Below are 21,616 nucleotides of genomic sequence, written 5' to 3'. Positions count from 1 at the left end.
ATGTTCCTTCTCGTATCTGTCACCTGGTTCTCCTCATTGTCATATAATGTAATGGTCATTTTGCATGCATTGTGGAATTAGGAAATATGTTGCTCTGGTCTCCTCTCTTCCAGTTCTTTATTCACCATGCTAAGTTAACCCAAGGAATCAGAGCATCGTTAGGAGGATGAATCATTTATCAAATCAAATTTTCAACGGAAGTTCCAGTCAGATCTCGTTCTGACAAACTTTATTGATTTCCTTTCCTTCACCAATGCTGGTGTGTTTTTTTCGCCGGGTGGGGCATTGAACGCTAGAAATGTGGTTCGTTTTCTTACAATCCGTAATGGCAACAACGCTCAACAACAGACGCATCGTTCAAGTCAGGGTGCGGTCCGTTGAATGTGTCACCGAAAATGACTCAGACAAAATGACAATCTGTGTCTAAACGTCGCTTGGCTTGAGATCAATACCCTACAGTACCTGGTCAACCCAATGATGCTTTTCAGGTGTCTCTTTATTCTATACCATTTGTCTACTTTTAGGCCCAGGGAGTACAACTATTAGGGATGCAGATTTCTGGTAAATAAAAGGGCCTTAAAATTAGCAAATAAAAGTAGCCAAGATGGCAAATAGATTGGCAAAGAAACTTGAAAAGTCGCAAGAAATTATGAAAGTCAGAAGAACAACTAAAAGTTTGATTGGTGCATTTTAGTCACATGGACTAGTTTTGAATAAGTCAAAAACATATTTCACTTGATGGCTCTTTGCCTTGGATTTCTTATAGACAGAATTGCATCAAGGCGAAAAAAAACCTTTGAATAATAGCTTAAAATCTTGAAGGTAAGTAGAAAGCACCAAGTTTGAATTGACACTTTTTATCATAGAAAAGAATTCCGCATTTCATTCATGCCCTGAGGCAAAATCGCACCAGGAAATAGAAGTTTGCAGATCTGAAACTAAAAAATGACATTTATTAATAGCATGATTGATAAATTTGATCATTTACACGAATTGGTCAAAAACTCTCTAAAAAGTGGCAAATAACAAATAAACCTGGTTGTTTTGGACCTAAAGTGTTACTGGTTATTTTTTTATACCCCTAGCTGTTTCAGCTCAAGAAGCTCAAATCAATCTGGCATCATTTTCACTCGACTTCCCCTTAAATCTTCAGACAAATTCACTCCCATCTTCATTAGACCCCTTTTCATCATGAAAAGTTTCAGTTTTCAAGCTCTCTGACTCTTGGGCTAGTCGACTCCACACCCCATAATTTGAGGCAAGCACCACCACCACTACCAACAACAACACCAACAACAGCAGCAATAACATCAAAACTTCTTTCCCATCTTCACGCGAGACAGAGACGCTCCACATTCGGCATGAACGCATACGCCGTTCGTGAGTACGTGTGTACGTTCGTACACGTTCATAGAAGGCACAAAGATACTCAAGTTATGGAAAGGTAACTTAACCAAGTGCAGGCGTTCACTTAGCGGCTCTTGTCCAATGATCTACATGGCAAACACATACGACGTACATGTCTGTCTGTATAGTCGTTCACGGAGACACCAAAACTCACACACTCACACGCTCTCCTTCCGCCGTTCCTCCCTCAGTTCGTTTGTTGCTTCGTTCGTCAGGGATGAAAATTTGGGAGAGCACCGAGCCCGTAGTTGTTGTTCAAAAGTTTGCGGATAAGAAACGTGAACTCGGGGCGAAATCCGACCACTTCTATTTCATGCAGTCTCACATCAGTCTTTTTTGTGCTTGCGTGAAGAAGCCCAAGGCATGAAATATGTCGAGTTCAATTCCTTGACCCTCCAGTTACTGTTATTGTGGATTGTTCGAAATATTGGACTGGGGAAAAGCTAGACACCAGTGCGGAACAAAGACGTGTTTTAGGATCTAGACTTGAATAGTGGAATGTGCTTGTGATTTTAGTGATGCCGGTGCCTTGATCGTCTGTCTGCTCGCTCCTCTCGAGTGCTTTTTGATTAGAAAACGACGGCGTGGCTCTTTTCCATGGGAAATGGAGCAAAATCTGGAGGAAACTCGCTCCAATCATTGACCTTGACTCATTGTTAGTACAACAGGGATTGAAGGGACAAGAAGAACGCGAGTTGGTGATGCGTTGTAAAAAACTGCATCGATAGACCGGCAACAAACACGGTGCGAGGCCAAGTTGTTGGAAAGACCAAACAATCATCAGCCAGAGAGTGGCAGCTAAGAAGCATCATCCTTCCTTGCAGACAAACTTGTTTCTTTGTTTGTGGCTGGCTACCCTTCGGTGGTCGGTCGGTGGTCGGTGATCGGTGGAAAAAGGGTGGATGGATGTTTTCCTCTCAGCGATTTGCTTCACTAAACGAGGCCCGGTCAGGAAAAGAAATTCTCTGATCTGAGGCAACAATGGATAACTCGAGGAACGACCGTGGACGGCACACCGACCGATGTTGACTTGCCATAAACGGCCATGACCACTAAACCCAATCCAGTTTGACAGGCTCCAAGAAATCTGTGCGATTTTGCCATCAGTGCAAAAACATGTTGGGCTACTACTGACTGGCAATCATCGTTCATTTGTGCGACGGGAAGGAAATTTCGTCACTCGTCGGAAAAATTCAGTGGCCTGATTGGAGACATTGAAAAATCAGACTGAGTGATCCATATTGCACGAGGAAATCCCTGCCATCTTTTTACCCGAGCAAAGTGTACAGATCTATTTCTTCGTCGGAGTTCAACCTCACTCCACTTCTTTGCTTGAACTTGGGAAAGTAAAGAATGTTGTCGCCACCCCAAGATCTAAGAAGTTAGTTTACGAGCTTCAATCTTTTCCTTCAAAGGTGTTTGGATTGTCGAAAAGGATTATTTAATGGCCCAATCCTATCCCATCTGCAAGGTGGAGTATGGATGTGCTCGAATGTTTTGATACCAGGAAAAAGCTCTTGATTCCGGTGTCATGAATGAGCTCTGCGGAATTTTGTCCAGGAATAAGTCCAGTATGGGCACATGCATGCATTTTTGTTCTGGAATGAATACAGGAAGACGGAATACCTTCATGCTCTTCCCAGAAATCCTCCTTTAAACTGTTTGACTTTCATGACTTTTCGCTTAGATAGAACAGGCAGGAATATTGCCAATCCATAACAAGATGAGCTAAGATAGCCAGGCGACAAGTGCAAAATATCTCATCGTTCATTAAACCGAATGCCACAACTACAGTACCGCGGCCGACATTTCGACAAGGTGTCCAATGTGCATTTGTACTCGAGCATAAGAAAATAAGCTTCACCACACTTTGACTTGTGCTAACTTGTCTCGATTGAAAGAGGTTGGACAAGCTGGATGTTTTCCCATCATCAGTCACTCTCCTGCTCCAGAGTTCTCGGGAACAAGCTTCTCGCTCCTATTGATATGAGGATTCGGTGTCATTGTCTTGTTATACGAGAACCTTTTGTTCCATGCAAGTGATCTCACCATGGGGACAAGAAAAAAAGACTTGCGAAAGAAGCAGGTGGCGGTCGTAGAATCTCTCCCTAATGTTTTTATTCGTGATGGGATATCACCGCCCAAAAGTTGTCAAGGCTCTGTGCGCAGCTCCGTGAAGAGACGTCCCAGCTTTGTGGTGCGACCGCCAGGCATCGCCAACCATGGTTCTCCACTCAAATCGAATGGGGGCAGTTTAAAAAAATCCGCCAACAAATCCAATACTCGCCTCCTCAAGTCCAGTCTACTGAAGGTCATCAGCAATAGCAGCAGTGTCAGTACTGGCAGCAACTCCAGTGGGAGCATCAGTAGTCGGGATGGCCATTCCGGTGGCTACAATCTAGAAATGGGTTCCAAAAGCGAGTTTTTTGAGGAGAGTAAACTTCGGGATCTTCCAGGTTGTTCCCTTGAGTTGACGGCTGACCAAAGGGATTCGCTTTTGGTTGAATCCCCCCAGCTTAGGACAACCTCGGGAACGGTGTCGGTGGGAGAGGGGAAAGATCGACTTCCTAAACGGGAGAAGGCCCCAAACGGAAACGAGACGGGATTTAAGAACCGTCAAGTTCCAACCGACAAGTGCGATGCCAAAGAGGTGGAAAATCAAAATCCAACACAACGACCTAATTCGGTTCTGCCTGTCACTCCCCTTCTCGTCCACCTTCTCAAATTGGTAAGGATGTCTTTCACAGTCATTTGTTAAAAATCTAAACGATCTCCACTATGACTTTCAAGCTTTTCTTTTACATACTTTTAAAATCGAGGACATGTTAAAAAGTACAACACGAGGGGCATACTATGGAATATGGCAACGCTTTTACAATTCTTTTTTGAAAAGTTTCTCAGATAAATCGAAGGTCATTGCTGATAAACCTGTTCTATGTTAAATAATTCTTACAACTTGCAAAATTTGCCACTATGAGAAAGGCGCACGAGGCAACAAAATTCACAACAAGGGGAAGTATTGCGGTATCATGTACACTGAAAATTGAAACAAAAAGTAATTGGAACCTGATGTAGTTCCTAATATCACAATGCAGCTCACTCAAATGCGCAGACGATTTACAGAGCTTTTTTCCCCAAGGTGAAGATTTTTAATTCCTCTTCGAGAGCGAAAAAATATTTTCATAGAGAAATAATGAGAAGCATTTCATTTTTTTTAAGTATAATATTTGACTACTTTCAAGAAATTTCTATACTTTCAAAATAGCAAGAAAAAAGAAAAAAAGTCAAAGTCAAGATTGGTGACGAGAAGTAAAATGCATCCAAAAGTATGTTTTTAAAGGCAGTAAATATGATTGAGCAGAAGAAAGGGATTTTGCAGTTTCAGATTCTGAAGGTCATGAAATTTGATTTTCTCGAGAAAAAAATGCAGTCTTTAGTTTACACATAAAATAGTCTTTTTTAAATCTTCGCAGACTTCCTTAACGCTACTAGGAATGCAATCCTCAGCAATTAAAGATTTGCTTGCTACAACGGAGTTACAGCTCTCGACACTTGAGAAAGAGATGCCAAATTTGTAATCGATGCCTCTTAGGCCGCTTGACTACACCAACAATTCCGATGAAGATGTGTTTATTTTATTGAATTTGAATCCAAAAGTAGTATTACTTACAGCAGGAAGGAGTTCGTGAAATTTTCCTATTACATAAGAACACTAAGAATATGAATATACTTAGCTCGGAAATCATATGCTGATGAAAGCGCCCGCGTTAGGCTAAACCTGAATTGTTGGGGATAAGGAACCACATTGGTTGAAATTTCTTACAAAGCATCAACAAAAATACCCCAATACATTTTGGTTAAGACCCGTAGGGCTCTCGTGTAGATCGAGCCCAATTGAAGACAAGATAACAACTGATCAAACGCGCAAAGTAATAGGCTATGACCACTCAACCTAGTTTTTTTTTCCTGTGGCAATGTAAAGCGTGGGTCTTGATAATGAAATGAACTCCTAGAACCCAGAAGTGGACAGAAATAACACCATGTACTAGTCATTTATAAATTTTTGCAAAAAAAGCAAGCATTGATTCCATGAGAACAATCTTGCAATGAAGATTATTAAAAATTCTAAGACTTGCTCAATCAGAGAGCACCTCAAATAACCATATTATGTCATTAATGAAGCATTAGAAATTGAGGTTCTCATGAATTGTAAGAGGGCAAAAATTGAAGTTGTTGAAACAATAGCAAGTATCATCTTTAAAAACTCAAGTAAGGGACGGGGTCAAAAAAGAAACATACCTGTCTAGATTATTTGGTCTAGTTACAGCAATTTTGATCTTGAATTTGAAATCATAATGGCAAGATTTAGTCTGTATTATTGAGTGTTATTGTGGCCATAGATTGGCTGTAAAAAAGCCAGCACGCCATGAAGCAGATATCGTATTTATTTTCATTTTATGAATAAAGTAACATTAAAGGTTTTTTGGGGTACTTGCTCATATTTATAATCAATTAGCTAATGGTCCCGTTTTTTCAAGCCTGTAGCCTCGATTATCCACCTGATTTCTCGCTGAAAGGGTGGTCGTCTTCACATGCAATTGCCGAATGCAGTATCGTGTCACAAGGCCATTCATTAACCACCATGTATGTACCATCGCGTTTTGTTGCAATCCCAATTATCATATCACGGGATCTTACTCATTCCCGACGAATTGTTTTCTAAGTCTCCTGATCACCTTTTAAGGGTACCGTTTTCTCAAAGCTAAACAATAGTAATGCCTTTCGCTATTGGTGTATTCCCTCAAGGTGGAGAAAATATGTTGAACTGAAAACATAAAAAAGCATTTCACACCTCATTTGAGTGAGCATCCTTGGCGCAATCATGAGAAAAGTTTTGTACTAAATTAAAGCAAACTCAAACCAATATTGGATTGGTCGTCGGACTAGCACAAGTTTAAGATTTAGATCAGTATTTGTTGGGCAGCGCAAATTTTCCGCATTCATTTTTTTTTGTTGCGGTAGCAAATACTGGTTTGCAGATTTTTTTCCATTGAAGGGCATTTTCCGGCCTAGATTCCAGTCAATAAGACTTGGAAAGAAGCTGTAATCGAGAATTGCAAACTCCAAGAGCCATTTCGATACAGTTGGTTTGTTGTTGGGTAAGCCCTAGTAGGTACCTCCTTGATTAGGTTTTTAGCTCCTTTGTACCTTCAATCTTAAAAAAAGAACCCTTTTTGAAGTCCTCTCGAGATAAAAGTCATATCTTGACGAACTACTCAAGTTATTGCCAAAATAGCTCTGAATTTGAAGACTATTTCAAAGCGCATATTTTAAATTTTTGAGCGAACCAATTTGAAATCCCAATACGCCATTTTATGTTTCAAAACGACGCTATTCCGCACACAATTTGAAAATCTAGAATAAAGATCAGCATTCTACTTCTGAAGTGGATATTTGGGGTCATTTAAAGTCAACGTTTTTAGAACATCTTTTCTAAGCGCTTTCCCTGGTGGCCATTTCTTGCCAGGATTCACCACCGAGTCCGTACATGAGCCTGCCAGAGATTCTCCTCTTTTTGTTCCATTCGTTCTTGGCGCTTGCAGAATGAAGGAGCTGGTTTCAGACAAGGCTCGATTCCAAACCTTCCGCATAAATTGTGATCAAAGGAATTTGCATTCATTTCAAAGGTAGGATCCGAAACAAGTGAGCGAGTTTGCACTTCCTACTTGTATCAAGCTGGTTCATTGAACTAAGCTCGATCCTAATACCGTTCGAGTTTTTGCAATTAGTCCGTTTGAATTGTCTTCTTAATATTGGAAGCGATTTAGTGCCAACTAGAAGTTCTGGAACTTGCGATTTTCCGCCCTTTCGGCAGGGAGCTGACAATGTTGCAGCTCTGACATCATAGCAAAATATGGTCTCATTTGAAAAAGCCCCCCCTCTCTCTTTTAGCAACGTTCTTTATGGCTGACTGGAAAAGGCCTCCTTTCTTGTTAATTCTCGGCTTTGTTACCAACAACCGCCTCCTCTTCCTTTTACATACAGAACTATCTTTATTTTCCTGCCCTTTAGAGTTTTACAGACCAAAAAAGGCACTTCAGTTGAAGAGTCCAACTGAAGAAATGGATCAAAGAGTTTGGAGCCACTCCAAGTCTATCAGAGATCCTTCGGGGACGAAATTTAATTAGCTTTCCCAACCATAAGTAATCCTTCTAGAGGCAGCAACACTTTCTACTGTTGAGCCACTACTTGATGGTCTATTGCACCCACACTAAGAGCTTCTTTCCAGAACGCTCTCTGGATCCCAACACTCCCATGGGATTTCAAACTCAACCCAACGGTCGAGGCGGTCTGAAAAACTTGCCATTGATGGCCAATATTGTTGCCCATTTTTGACTGTTTTTGCTTCATCCACTTAGTATTGAAAGCTGAGGATTTTCTCCTCTTTTTGAAAGTAGCACTTCAGGTTTAAAGATTCAACGAGCACGATGTTTTGACAGAGCCTGGCAAGAGCTCCTTGGAGGAATTCTCGATCTATCAAATATGAGGAAAATGCGATGGATTTAGGCTCAAATTTCCACCCAATACCTACTTAGTGACGGTATTTTTAAGGCATCTCAAAAGTTCCAGTGGTAATCCATCATCCAATGAAGGGTTCCTAATCTTAAGAGTGGATCGCTATCTTGAATAATGTACTGTTTTGATCCAGTCAATGAACCAGATCTTCATTGGTCTCCCTCGCTCGCTCTCTCTCTCTTTTATTCTCTACGTACGTATTTCTCTCTCTCTCTCTCCTTGGTGGTTTTTGTTTGTGCTGGCATAACGTGCGCTCATATGGTGCGACGAAATTCTTATCATCTTTGCTTCGATTCCATTCCAGGGTTTGGCGAGTGCTGACCTACAAAATGAAAGATCAAAGACCTCTCCTTCTGTCGAGAACGACCCTCAAGAAATTTCGAGAGCTGCCCCTGGAACCAACAACGCAGAGAGACAAGAACCCTCAAATTTGGGTCAGTCACCAAACAAGTTGGAAAATCTTACAGGTGAGTGAAGTTAAAAGAAACGGGCACAAATCAGCCATCTTTTTATAGACACGTTTTGTTTGAACCCGAGTTTGGCTTGAAAAAAAGAAATCATTCCTCTGTGTCATTCTCAAATTTCCAGGACATTTCTAAAACATTTTCAAGACTTTCCGTTGGCTTTCTGGTCAAGTCTTAGATCATTGCAATTTATTTCAGAGGCGTTGTAGCTGGCAAATTGTGACTTGGACAAGTTGTTTCTACTAAACTCAGTATGAATGAAAGTTAGTTGGTTGTTCGGAGACAAACAAATTCTTTGAGAAGGATCTCCAAAACGAAAATATAATTACATTAATAAGTAATTACTGTAGTGGCTTCTTTTCATGGCTAGTGCTCAGTTTTTGTCTGCCCTAAAGCAAGCGTAATTAATGAGTGGAGACATCAACAGTGACTTTGGTTGCCTTTTCTAAGCTGAAATGGAAGTGGTAAAAAAGGCTAAAGTCTTTTTCATCGAACGGACCGAATATGTTTACGAATATCGGGTTGAGGAACCTTTCTTCTACCTTTTCTTTTACCAACGCAGAGAGCATTTCCAACCCAAAGATGAGACCTGCATAATGTATGCAAGATCGAAAAAGTAGATGCCCTCCCTTGGGAGAAAGGGTTAGATGTGGTAAAACGAACCTTCGAGAGAGGCCAAAGTTGAACATTACCTTTCTCTGAAATGATCGGGTCGAGTAAAAACTCATGGTACATAAAACATGTTGAAAGTGCGAATGGTCCCATGAAGCAATCTGGAGAAAATGGTTTTTCGGGCCAATGGCGGTGATGCATTGTTGTTGCTCCTACTGAGCGAGAGGGCTAATTTAATGACTTTTTGTCGGAAGGAACGAGGACAAATTTATCCCGCCTCTTCGGCTGACATGAAAATGGGGAAAACCAATGAATAATGATGGGCGGAATGGGGATGTTAAGGTCGCAAAGATGGCCGGCATATTGGATGAAGTAGTTAGTGGATGCTAAGCATGGGCTGCGAACCAATGCCATTCCAACTGGGGCCGTTGGTAGTTCTACTAAATCTACAATCTTTGTCGTCCTTCTTTTCCCAAAAGAGCCAGGGCTAAAAACTTTGTTCACGGTTCCTTCACCTCACATGACAATGCCGGCAAGTGCTTTACTTCCATATTCTTTGCATTGTACCCCAGCATGGGAGAGAACCAACCGCCTTCTTGTTTCACCATTCTTCCTCACACTTAACCCATTTTATACCCCCCTCTTCCTCATCAATCCTCTTTCATTGCGGAACAAGACAGGACAGTAGGAGAGGAGGTAGAATTAGTGGAGCCCAACTTCCTCTTCTCAGCCTTACTAGATCCAGGCCTGCCTCACTCAAGCCTGGCTCCCTCCCTCCAGTTTGTCTCCCTGCCTGCCTGCCAAATAGGGGGTGTGACATGAGTGGGCGAAGAGGGCGAACCAGATGATCCAACGTCTTTTTGGCTCGTTGTTTTAGGTCCACATCTTGGAACTCAGCAATGGCGCCTGGTTACAGGCTTGAGCACAATTTATATCCGCACGCGAAGAAAAGGTCCTCTTGGTCTCATACGAGCATATCCTCCGCTCACGTCAAGAAGAAAGTCCCATTCGCTTCTTCTCCGTTTATTTGCCAGCCATCGTCAATACAAGCAAGCATGGAACACTTCGTGTCGGCCTCATCATTGTCCTCGTCAGACTTACTCGCACACACTCTTGTCGTCATTGATCGCAACTTCAGCACTCGCCGTGGGAGAAGAATGAACATCGCGTGCTCTCTCTCTCTCTCTTTCCCTCTTTCTCTCTTTCTCGATACCCAGGAGGCAATCGGGGATCGAAACAGTTCGCGGTCCCCGGTCCATGCGTTCATTTTCCAACGTGGGGGAAAAGGGGAAAGGAGAGAGGGACGGAGGGAGAGGAAGGAAGAAGAAAGACGAGTAGGGGAGAAGGAACGGCGGCAATTCCAGAACGTATTTGCCACATGAGATCGGGGCTCACCCAAGAGACCGAGGGCCGTCTTGGCACCGCTTTGGCGTCGACCGCTTCCCCTCTGGTCTGAGTTTACTCTCTTGAAAGGGAGTAGAGAAGTCGAGAGTAGTGTGCCACTGGCAGAATGACGAGGGAACGGACGTGGTCCATTCTGGGTCGATGAAACGAGTGGAAAGAGAAAGATGGGGCTGGCGGGACAACGAGAAAGAAGAAGGGATGAGAGGTTGCTGACACATGCGAGGCAGTACGTACGTACAACACGATCCACGACGAATGGATGGTGGATGAAAGAGGGTCGAGCTCACCACCCAGATGATGAGTAGTACTGTAGAGTGGGCTAGTATGTCCTACTCTATGTATGTAGTGAGTGCCAGCCCTCTCAGTGACTAAAGCCAGAGAGAAAGAGGAAGAAGAAGAAGGGAAGGGAGAAATCTATAGCATCATCTTGGTGGAACTAGTGGCGCAGAGCAAGCAAGTTTAGTTGAGCTTGGACAACATAGGATTCAATCAAACTATTAACAAAATGATAAGAAATTTGGTGATACTTTATTTCAAAGTGAGGTTGTTTCGCTCGGTGCCCCAGGCTTTTCAATTTTATACGTCTTGATATGTGATTGTGAGCGCCTAAAACACTGCCAGTGCTCGTTTAGAACCAAACCACGATTCTTGCTCAGCCAAGCCGGTTGGGTTCACTCGGTTACAAAACCCAACCTCTTTCAAGAAAGTAAGTAATCCTACCTATTCTACAAACACTAAGTGGATGGTGATTCCTCATGGGTTAAGATTTCGAATTCTAATCATGCCGCTTCAAGTTTGAAAAAGTCGATCTACAACAGAGTTCTTCGGCTAGCTGTGGTCATGGAAACCCATCTTATTCCAATCAGTTAATGTACTTGATCCTTCAATCTGTTTCTAAGAATAATCTTTTTTTTCTTGCAAATCATCATTGACTCCCCCAAATTAGTGTTGTTTATTTTGGTTTCTCATACATTGGTAAGGCAATATAGATATTAAATGAAAGAACGATAATAATGTCTGATCCATTTGACCAACAAATGATTGAGATATTCATCGCAACTTTTTCGGTTCTCTTCGGCGTAATTATTTCTACGTGTCATTGATCTATAAAATGGGCCTTTTTCATACGTTTGACTAGAACATGAAATTCCTGAAGCATCGATTCCGCGCCTTGGCCATTCAGGTATTGGGATTTTCAATAATGCAACCAAACCAGGCTCCTGAAAGTGATGCTACGGGTTTTTAAAGATTTATATGTGCCGAGCCGAGTCGCTAGATAAAAAGCGTGAAATCTCAGACCAAGATCAGTTCTCGTAAAGACTTCTATAAGTATGGCAACAATTTCCTCATTTGCTTGATTAGGTTAAGCGTTCATTGGCATTGTAACATCTCAATTTGTTCCATCATTTGGTTTTCCGGATCCCAAATGATGTATAGTGAGTTGTCAAATTTCTTGTTTAACGAGAGGATGACTCAATACCAAACAAGATCTGATTTCCGTCTCCAGTGTACAAGTAAATTGGTTTAGGCAAACATATGTGTACAACTACAAAGTACGTGTGTGTCGTTAAGTCGCCCTGCTCAGCTGCTGAACCAGATTTTTCCTTGGGCAAAAATTTCAAACTCAATTCCTTCTTCGGATTAAGTACCCGGTATGCAAAATATCGGGAATCTATCCCTGGTAGGTTCACACCACCGTCAATATTTTTATGCATATTCGATACATTTTCTGGCAATGTTATGCAGGCTGATCCCTTCCATCTCTTCTTTTCCCAATATGGTTTGGTGTCCCCTTCCCTACTTGTGGACTTGCATTGAAAATCGCCAGCCTCAAACCAAGCAAAGCAACCTCATTCTTATTCATTTGTCAAGGGGAAGGGACCTATCCAAAACCAAGAGAGGGAAGGCCATCTACGTACAGTAAAACCCAATCCTTGCCCCAATCCTTGCCAAAAGCCTTGGCTTATTTCTGTCATCCATGTCATTATGATCCTCTCCAACAATGTCAATATGAATGAGAATCCACCACCTCAATTGACTGGTTATTCAGTTCCGATTCTCAACTACTAGCTCCTATATAAACACTCAATTGTAGAAATAGAAAGCCCCAAGGAAGATGCACGCTTTGTTATTCTCAAATGACTGTTGGATAAAGAGGTATGTAAATGTGCATTACTAAGCTCAGTGAAACTTGTCTGAAAGGGCACCTTTTTCTTGCTAAGCATGAATGATTGATTTGAAATTCATGAGAGATTCGGGCTCTTGGTTCTCAACATAGTGTGATGCAATAAGTCAAAGCCCAAAAGTACTTGGTAGATTTTACATAAAAAGTGTCACTTGTAGATAAATAAAAGAGGATCAAATCACACAAGTACTCGTTAGTAAACCTGTTCAAGAGTACTAAAAATTCATTAATAAACATTTCGTTTCCTAAATGGACTTTTGTTCCACCAATTTTTTCCACCTTTGGTGAACCATTTGTGAGTTACAAATGCTTGCAGATATCCGGGAACTCGAGAGATGGGGCTATTGGTACAATTTACTCTTTTCAATCTCGGCCACTACTTTGTACTGCTACATCCATTGATTCATTGCAGGATTTTTTGTATGATACTGGTAGCTTCTCCGGTTTCCCTACTTTTCATTTTTCGTGAATGTTTCAACTTTCAACTTCTTGTCAAGAGATAGGAAAGGCGGAAGTTTCCAGCAGATCTAAAAAGGAGGCTAAAGGAACAAACGAACAAAAACATCCTCAGGCTCCTCAAGCTGAACACCAAGGTCCAAAAGTGCTCGCAAAAGAGAAAAGGAGACAGGGCGTTAGAAGAGGGTCCTCCTGCCTTTAATCTTCACATCTTCATTATCGACATCATCCGCCTTGTAAAGTAAAGGTCCATTATCACATCGAACAGAGCTTTGTTCGTAGGTGACAAGGTTGCCAGATTTCCTCTTGTCCTCGTTTTTGCTAACTGCCATCAAACAAGGTAGCAAACAGGCTGGAACAGATATATGCCACGAGATCCGTGGATTAATGAACGTTAAGGGAAGATCTCTTTTTCTATCTGGAAATGGATAAAAGAGGGTCACGAAGAAGGTCTTCAATTCATGACGAGATGGGCTGATTCGTGGAAACGATTCAACTTTCTCATTTCAGTCTATTACTCTAGGGTAGGCATAGACTCTACTTACTCCAACACCGTTAACGTTTCTTGTGCGAGGACTGTCTTCACTACATGTAGATTTCATTTTTAGTGCATACTTAATGCTGATGTGTTATGATGAAATTAAATAAATACAAGTAGTAGTACTCTGGTAGAATTTCCACCTGTTTGAGTGCGTAAATTGGTCTTATTGTATTGCACAAGTACCTTTGCCAGATGCATTGAGCCTCGGATTTACCTTGATCAATCCTAATAGTATGTGCATAGCTTAAAGTCATGTTAAGTGTAGCGAAGCAAAGATTCTACTAGTATATGGGAGCAACTACAATTGCCAGATGTTTCATGGAACACCAGCAATTCATTTTACATAACAGTCAGTTCAATGCCTCTCTTTGGCGCAAGTCATACTAAAGACAGCTACATACGTATTTGCTTCTTTTGAAACATTACATTCATAGTTGACCAGAGTATTCAGCTTTTTTTACTTTTATATATACACTCATGGGGTGTAAAGAGGTTGTCTTTTGTCGAACTTATTTCATGTCCTGGAAATTCATGTGAATGCTATACATTAGGACCTCGAGGCCAAGTTGAGATTTTGCATTATAAGAAGTATCTTTGTAATGAATCGGGACTTTTGTTACAACTAACCTTTGGAGCTCTAATGCAGCCAATTAGGTTCTTGCCTGAGTAATCGAATCACAAACAAAAGCCGGTCAAATGGGCATAGGAAACGAGCAAAAGGTGAACCGTCTGACAGACATGAAAATTGTTGTTTGTGTCTGAACAGGCTGACAGACATAGTTATTATTATACAAACTGTCCTGAGCATTAAAACGTAATCAGAAGCCAATCAGGTCGATGGTCAAGACATATAGCCTTGTATAACGGCAAACTGGTCACGTCATAATTTAATAGGACAGATCCTATAACGTGAAGGACGGTTGTCAATCTTATTCATACTGACGTGAGCTCTTGTACTTGGTATTCGAGAATAATACTAAATTTTTATCATTGATCAGTCAAACCGTCAGCTTCACCTTGTCGCTGAATCTGACTCCTGAAATGTGAAAAGCAGGAAATTAACTTTCTTCCTTGTCTTGGATCTTGGTTCCCAAATCTATTCATGCAAAGGGGAAACCATGATATCTGAATCGGATGAGACCAAGAGAAGGCCTGGCAGAGCAGAAGTTCGGAAATGATGCCCACTTGAGGAACAGAAAGAGTGGATTTATGCCATTCGTGCAGATCATATTTGCAGTTTTATCTTGTCTGCTGTTTTTGCTGTCGACTGAACAATCTACATAGAATGAAGATTGAATTTCAAAAACCACTTGGTTGGACGGGGAAAATTCGCGAATTCTTTTGAAAGATCCTGCCTAAATTTCAAATGTTTGCCCAACAAGGAAAACTTTTTACACGTCTCATTCTTCTCTCGTATCCCATAGATTGGACCACTTCTGATCTAGACATCATTTTGAAGGAACTCGAGTCTATCCAAACCCACCAAGGAAAAGAAGGAGCTTCTGTCCAAAAAGAGTGCCCAACATTAAAGAATCCTGCCTCAGGTGCGTAAACCGTAAAGAGATGAAAGTATTTTCTACGCTGGAACGAAAGCGTTCCAAAAAAGGGAGAGAGATGTTTATTTGAAAGTCAATTCCTTGCTGCGTGAATGACGGGAACGGAAGGCATAAGGGGAAAAAGTCTAGTACTACATAGCTTGGTTGGGCTACACTTCTGATACATTTCTTTTTTCAGATGTCAATCTTCCGAAACCCAACATAGTTAGCAGTAGCAGCATGCCATCATTCAATGTGGGAATGGCATGCACTTCGGCCCAAACATCTTCCAATAGCAATGGTAATGGCAATGGAGGAGGAGGAGGTGTGAGCAAAGGAAAAGGATCTCATGGAGGGAGGATCGAAAGCCCTGACAATGATTCAGCCTTCTCCGATAACGCATCCATGCTCTCTAGTGAGAGCTCCTCGAGCGGGATGTCGGGTTCCAAAAAGGGAGCAGGAATAGGGGGAGTTCAGCCGCAATTGCAAAGTCTCCACCAACAGCCGACACAGGCTTCCTTGGTGGCCGAGAATAAGAAGGTGAGTTCAAGATGAATGATATCATTAGTCTAGAGAAGGGTTTCAACATGAAACGAAGGATCGGGGCGAAATCTGGCGATGACAAGTGAACACGCACGCAAGCCACTCTTACAGTGTAGATCAAGAAAGGCCAAAGGAAGAGAATTTGGCAGGGAGTCGCTCGACCTTATCGATTCTCTAGCCCGGTGATTGAAAGCTTCATTTTCAACTGGACGGAGGACTGGTAAGGCCGAGAGGCTTCTATTGACCAGCGACCATCTTTAAAGTTATTCCTCGCACCTCAATGCTCCCAAGGGTCTCTTGGGCCAAGCCAAAGTTTGACGAAGCTTTGAATACCAATATCTGAGAGTAAACGAGTGTTTTTTCTCGATAAATCTTCAGCTGGAGGACGGCTGCGGTTTGACCAAAGCCAAGCAGATTAACCTCGCCTTGGAAAAGTTGACGACGGCTGAATTGGAATCTGGATGTGGAGCCTTGGGAGGCGGTCCATTCCATTCATTGCCCGGAGCAGGAGATGCAGCGAAGAAACTTTTCGTCAAGTTCTTCTGTGCTGACGGGTCCACCAAGTCAATTTTGGTCGATGGAGCCATGTGCGTCGGGGATATCTTGGACATTCTAATTGAAAAGAATCATGTGCAACCTGAGCCATCCTGGGGATTGGTAGAGCACATCCCAGAACTCTATATGGAAAGGTACGTGATTTTTGTTTGACTTTCCGAGAAGCAGTTATTGCCACTAGCTTTACTATTGAGCAAATCCCACCCTATTTTTTCAGATGTCTAGAGGATCATGAAAATATGTTCGCTATTCTTGGTCTGTGGCGTCCTGAGGCTAAAAACAAAATACTGTTTGTCCCAAGAACCGAACGGTATGACCTCTTTCGTCGACCTGAAAGGTACCTCCTGGGTATCGGTCCTCGACAAAAGTCATCACAAGAGAAATGGGACCAAGACGCTCGTCAATCCCTCCTCCATGAAGTCTTCTTCCAAGACCAAGACCTCCCGCATTCCTCCAACAATGGGGATCCCAATGGAAGTGCCGAAATTGAAGGCCCACTATGGATCAAGTCTGAAGGGAAAAAGACTTGGAAAAAGTATTATTTCATCTTGAGGCAGTCAGGTCTATATCATGTTGCAAGGGGTAAGAAACCAATCCCTTGTCCTGAAAAGGATCTGATTCCTGTGGTTCCTTCCTTTGGGCCTTGCCAAGTGTACCAAGGCGTTGGATGGAAGAAGAAATTCAAATCTCCGACAGACTTCACATTGGCCGTGAAGCCACCCCACATCCAAGTCAAAAGCCCTAAGCACATTCGATACATTTGTGCCGAGAGTGAGATTGTATTACAACAGTGGTACACCATGATAAGAATTCTCAAAAATAAGAAACAGATGCTGGAAAACTATAACCTGGCTTTGGCCAAAATGCAAATTGGGACAGGGAAGGAAGAACTGCGTCAAGAGTTGTTGCTTCAAAAGGCTACTGGATTGGCCTCACATTTCCAAGACCCGGGAACCTATTCACAACAGCAAAACGATCCAATTAATCCTCGTAATGTGACAGGAGACTCGAGGCTCACTGCGAGTGGAAGTCACGGTGGATCCAATTCTGAGGTAATTAAATTCTACCCTTCCTCGTCATTCCGTCTTCCTATTTCCCGGTCGTCTCTCGCTTTTCCTATTTCCCCCAGCAATTGTAATTCCTCTTTCGTTATGGCATTGACTTTTACACTGTGGATATTGTATACTACCACGGCTTACGACGTCTCGTGCATGCTAAACACGAGATGGGAAAAAGGAGTCAGGTGCTCCTGTTTTTAAGAGGGACGAGTATGAGGAAGCATGGCTGGTTTTCTAGTGGCCTGAAACTCTTTTGGTACGGCCGCAATACGAAAGTTTCTCCCTTATTGTTCCAGCAAAATTCCTTTTTGGCAGAGGATCAACTTTCTGACACTTGTTGTCACGCCCAAAGACAACTCGATGGCTCCTTGACTTCCACCAATGGAACCTCCTCTAGTGGAGGAAGCATGCCCTCCAGTAGCAATACGAGCATTAGTAGTGGTTGTGTGAGTGAGACCTCATCGGTCTCTGAGAATGGTTTCGACGCAGACTTCCATGATGGTGGCACGATCAAGCGAAAGCCCGGCAATGCACATGGATACATGTCAGCGGCAGCTAACTTCAGCATGGACGAAGATGATGACGACGACGATCCAGATGGCGAGGATCGAACCACACCCACGCCAGGCCTAAATCAAGGATCAGGCTTCATTGAGATGGGCGAAGCGATGCGAAGGCCAAATCTGAGCAATATGTCTAAGGAAGGTTCTCTACCACCCCCACCAAAATTAGAAGACCTGAGATCAATGCCAACGGCAAATATACCGTTGACCCCAACTCTGTCTAATCTACAACGATCTGGCAGTGACATGAGCCTAAATTCCTTGCCACCTCCACCCGAGGAGTTGAAATTTCCCCTTAGATATCCACTCGGTGCATCTGGTGTCATAAACAGTCATCACCTAATCTTACCGCAAGCATCTGTTCCTGGGAGCTCGGATCCTATCGCTGGAAACCTTTTTAAAGGGAGCCAGTTCAGTAACTTCAGTTTGCCTCCGTTCAACACCCCCACCTCCATAATACGTCCAATGAGCTCAACAACAGGGCCCTCATGCACTTCACAGACTGTCCCACATCAGTTCCCTTATCTCCAACCGCAGGCAGGATCTGCCGCAGTGTACGGTTCCCCGATCTCTCACCCTCCACATGCAGCGGCAGTAGCAGCCAAAGCTGAAGCGGCAGTACGATCTGTCACGAGTTCTTGCCAGCCCTTGGGATTACCCTTACCTCAAACCAATTTACATGCTCATCAAGTAAGGGATCACATGGCGACATCTGTTTCCACTTCCACTTACATGGTCCGAACGAGCGACCCCCCTTCGTCATCAACCTCACATTCAGCGATCCCAACTTCTGGCGCCTTCATGCTCCAGCAATCTCAAAGGAATTTTGGAGAGGCTACCAACCATTCCCTTCAAAGTCAAATAGGAGCGGCTAATGGAGTGGCTCCTCGTCTTCTGCCATCCACGTCTTTGTCAAGTCAAGGACTTGTGCCTACCTCAACCATTCAGTCACATTACGGTGGACCAGGTTTTGTTGGAGGCCAGCCGAACTCGATGGCATCAGGAGCAGGAGGAATGATGGTTCACCCAACTCATGCCTACTCGGCCCAACCGCAAGGCACTCGCTCGGATGGAAACGATGGAGAAGAAGCCACAAGGGATCAACTGTACCCTTGTGGCGTTTTCCGGGCCGTTCATCCCTCGAGGAATCCTCTGATGCTTGATCAAGAAATTTACCCAAGTCAGCCCCTTTGTCATCATGAGCAGCCAATCCCGGTGAATGCCAATTCCACGATGGGTTCTCAGCCCTCGCAGATGGATTTGTTAAAACGATTGCCCAATAGTGCTCCGCCCAAGCCATTCAACGGAGGTCCAGTCAACTCAACTCAACCTCAAGCCCTTCACGAAAACTTTATGGCATCCACAACCCAAAGACTTAATGAATGGAATCAAGCCTATTCCCAACAGGCTCATATGGCTAGTCAAAACCCTGCCAGCGTTAGTTATCGAAGAAAGCGCATTACCTTTGATGAGGTAGTGCTTCATATTAATCTCAATTCGAGTGAACCTCTCAAATCCGCTCCGAATTCGAGTGGTGCTCCAGATCCTAATCCTGAGCCGACCACCTCTTGGCTACATGTCTCAGGGGAACCATTTCCTACACCCTGCAGCAGCGTGAGAAATCCTCATCCAGGAAGATTATTTGAAGCCGAGAGTCAGCAGGCTAAGGATACTCCACCACGAGCTTTTTTGAATGACCTACAACGAGTGATGAAGAAGAAGTGGTCGGTAGCCCAAAGGTTCCATCACACGACCCCACAGCCAAATTCAACGAAAGGCCCAGCTACTGTTCTTAAAAACAAAGAAGAAATAGAGGCCGAGCAAGAGCAAGCCGAGCGATTCGCTAACCATTACAATGAAAGAGATGTATCCAAATGGATCCTCCAGTCCTTGAAGCACTCGCACATTCAAGAAACGGACATGTCTCAAGACTTAATGGACTGTCATCTGTCAAGCAAGCCCCAATCTCAAGTTAGGCTGGTGGATGCAAATAACGCTTTGTGTCGAAGAGGCCCACTTGAAGGATCCCCATCACTGACCGCCGCTTGCCCATCATCGGTCCCTCCATCCAATGCATCCTTGGCACTTGCCCATCAACAGCGTCCAAAAATATATAACGGGCGGAGCGTTCCCAATTGCTTCCCACCGACCTCGATTGCGGCCCCCAGTCAGACCCCATTGCCGCCTTTTTCCAACTTGAGCACCCCCACCCCCAACCAGTACTACATGATCAATAATAACACCGTGCCAAATCTAGCGGTGGATGATAACAGCATGTACGGCACACAACACTTAATGCCATCTTCAACCACGCCCTCCATGGGACAATCCCCAGCATTGGCTCGCCCCAATGCACTAGTGTTAGGGAAAATGCCCCCAGCTCCCCCAAGGCGGAGCATGAAAACACACCTCACCAGTCCAAGATGAGTTGAATGTATTGACAATTGCAACCGAGACCAACTCGATCTTCAATCTTTTACGAATAAGCTTATCCGTCATGAGATCTCCCAGATAGAAATCAAATCATGGAGTAGATGCCCTTCAAATGATTCGACGCCATTTGCTCGACCCCCAATGAACCAGCCAAGTTAAACTTGGTTTTTGTTTGGCAGTTTACTACGCTATCTTCTTTTGTACAAAAGTTGATGAACAATGGGTAGGAGGAGTCTTTTGAAATATTCCTTACGAACTTGATAATTTCGCGAAGCGTTTTATCGACTGTGACTACTTTTATACCAAGACAACCACCAGTCATCGTGACCGTGCAGCCCATTTTATACATTTACTATCTTCAAGACATTCTACACTTTTATCTCATAATTCTTATCCAATGTTCATACCTTGCCACAACATACTATTTGATAACGTTCAGGCAACTATCTCAATTCTTTATACCAATATATTACACTACGTGTACCGTGTATATTAGTACATAGGCAAGTGATAGCAATTAATCAACCAATTCCCGGAAACTTTAACCGCGAAACGTATTGGCGAATGTACTGTTTTTACGTGCAACTATTTCATTGGATCTAACTGTCAATCTTTTTTTTTTAGAGAATATACGTTGATGCGTACGGACAATAACAACAACCTACAAATCTTTTTTGTGTTTTTGCTCAGTTTGATATAGGGGGGGGGGGGAAAATCAAATGGGGAATTGCTGGCATGTTGGCGACCCAAAATGTTCTCGAAGAACAAGTTGAATTTCAACTGAATCTATTAGTTGGGTCAAAATACTACTGACGATGATCAAAAAGACCGAATTCGTTGGGCGGTGAATATGTTAATGCGTTTCTGATGCGTATTATGTTTTGTAAAAAAACACTTCTGAGAATTCCTAAGCAGCTAGCCTTGATTCGGAGACAAAAGAGTTAAAAAAGCTAGATAAAAAACGGAAAATCATACAAACTAAGGCAACATTAGGAACGTTCAGCAACTGATTCACGTTATGCTGCGGCTTTAGCCGTCTGAACTGGATTTAATGGATAATATTTTATGCTCTATTTTTTGTTAAACTGAAGTAGACGGATGACCATTTTAAGATCTCACTTGTAAAACGTATCAGGAACAGCATTACCTATTGTCAGGCTGTGCTACACATCTCACACGTGTTGAACAATTTGGGGTGTGAGAAGCATTCTTGAGGGTTGTCTCAAACTTGGAATCGACTTCAAGAATGAATCCTGCCCTTGGGTTTGAGTTTTTGGGTGTTCA

At 42.9% G+C, this 21,616-nt stretch overlaps 1 protein-coding gene across 3 annotated transcripts; it reads left to right on the top strand.

Moving 5' to 3' along the window:
• Positions 1 to 1,304: 1,304 nt before the first annotated feature.
• Positions 1,305 to 20,986, top strand: LOC131889723 (uncharacterized). 3 transcript variants are annotated; one of them, XM_059238891.1, is made up of 9 exons: positions 1,305 to 1,444; positions 1,599 to 2,151; positions 2,232 to 4,135; positions 8,288 to 8,450; positions 15,070 to 15,189; positions 15,380 to 15,720; positions 16,102 to 16,412; positions 16,496 to 17,330; positions 17,633 to 20,986. In XM_059238891.1, exons 3-9 carry the CDS (start codon positions 3,458 to 3,460, stop codon positions 20,324 to 20,326), a joined length of 5,142 nt encoding a protein of 1,713 aa, XP_059094874.1. In that variant the 5' UTR covers positions 1,305 to 1,444; positions 1,599 to 2,151; positions 2,232 to 3,457; the 3' UTR covers positions 20,327 to 20,986. The 3 variants fall into 3 exon arrangements, with proteins under 3 accessions (XP_059094874.1, XP_059094875.1, XP_059094876.1); XM_059238892.1 differs by lacking the exons at positions 1,305 to 1,444; positions 1,599 to 2,151; positions 2,232 to 4,135; positions 8,288 to 8,450 and adding an exon at positions 10,371 to 11,169; XM_059238893.1 differs by lacking the exons at positions 1,305 to 1,444; positions 1,599 to 2,151; positions 2,232 to 4,135; positions 8,288 to 8,450 and adding an exon at positions 10,371 to 11,169 and having other exon boundaries at positions 15,070 to 15,720.
• Positions 20,987 to 21,616: the final 630 nt, after the last annotated feature.

Source organism: Tigriopus californicus, chromosome 10 (assembly GCF_007210705.1).
Source record: "Tigriopus californicus strain San Diego chromosome 10, Tcal_SD_v2.1, whole genome shotgun sequence".
NCBI lineage: Eukaryota > Metazoa > Arthropoda > Copepoda > Harpacticoida > Harpacticidae > Tigriopus > Tigriopus californicus.
Note: the sequence above shows the minus strand (reverse complement) of the source record. Positions and strands in the feature narration are given on the sequence as shown.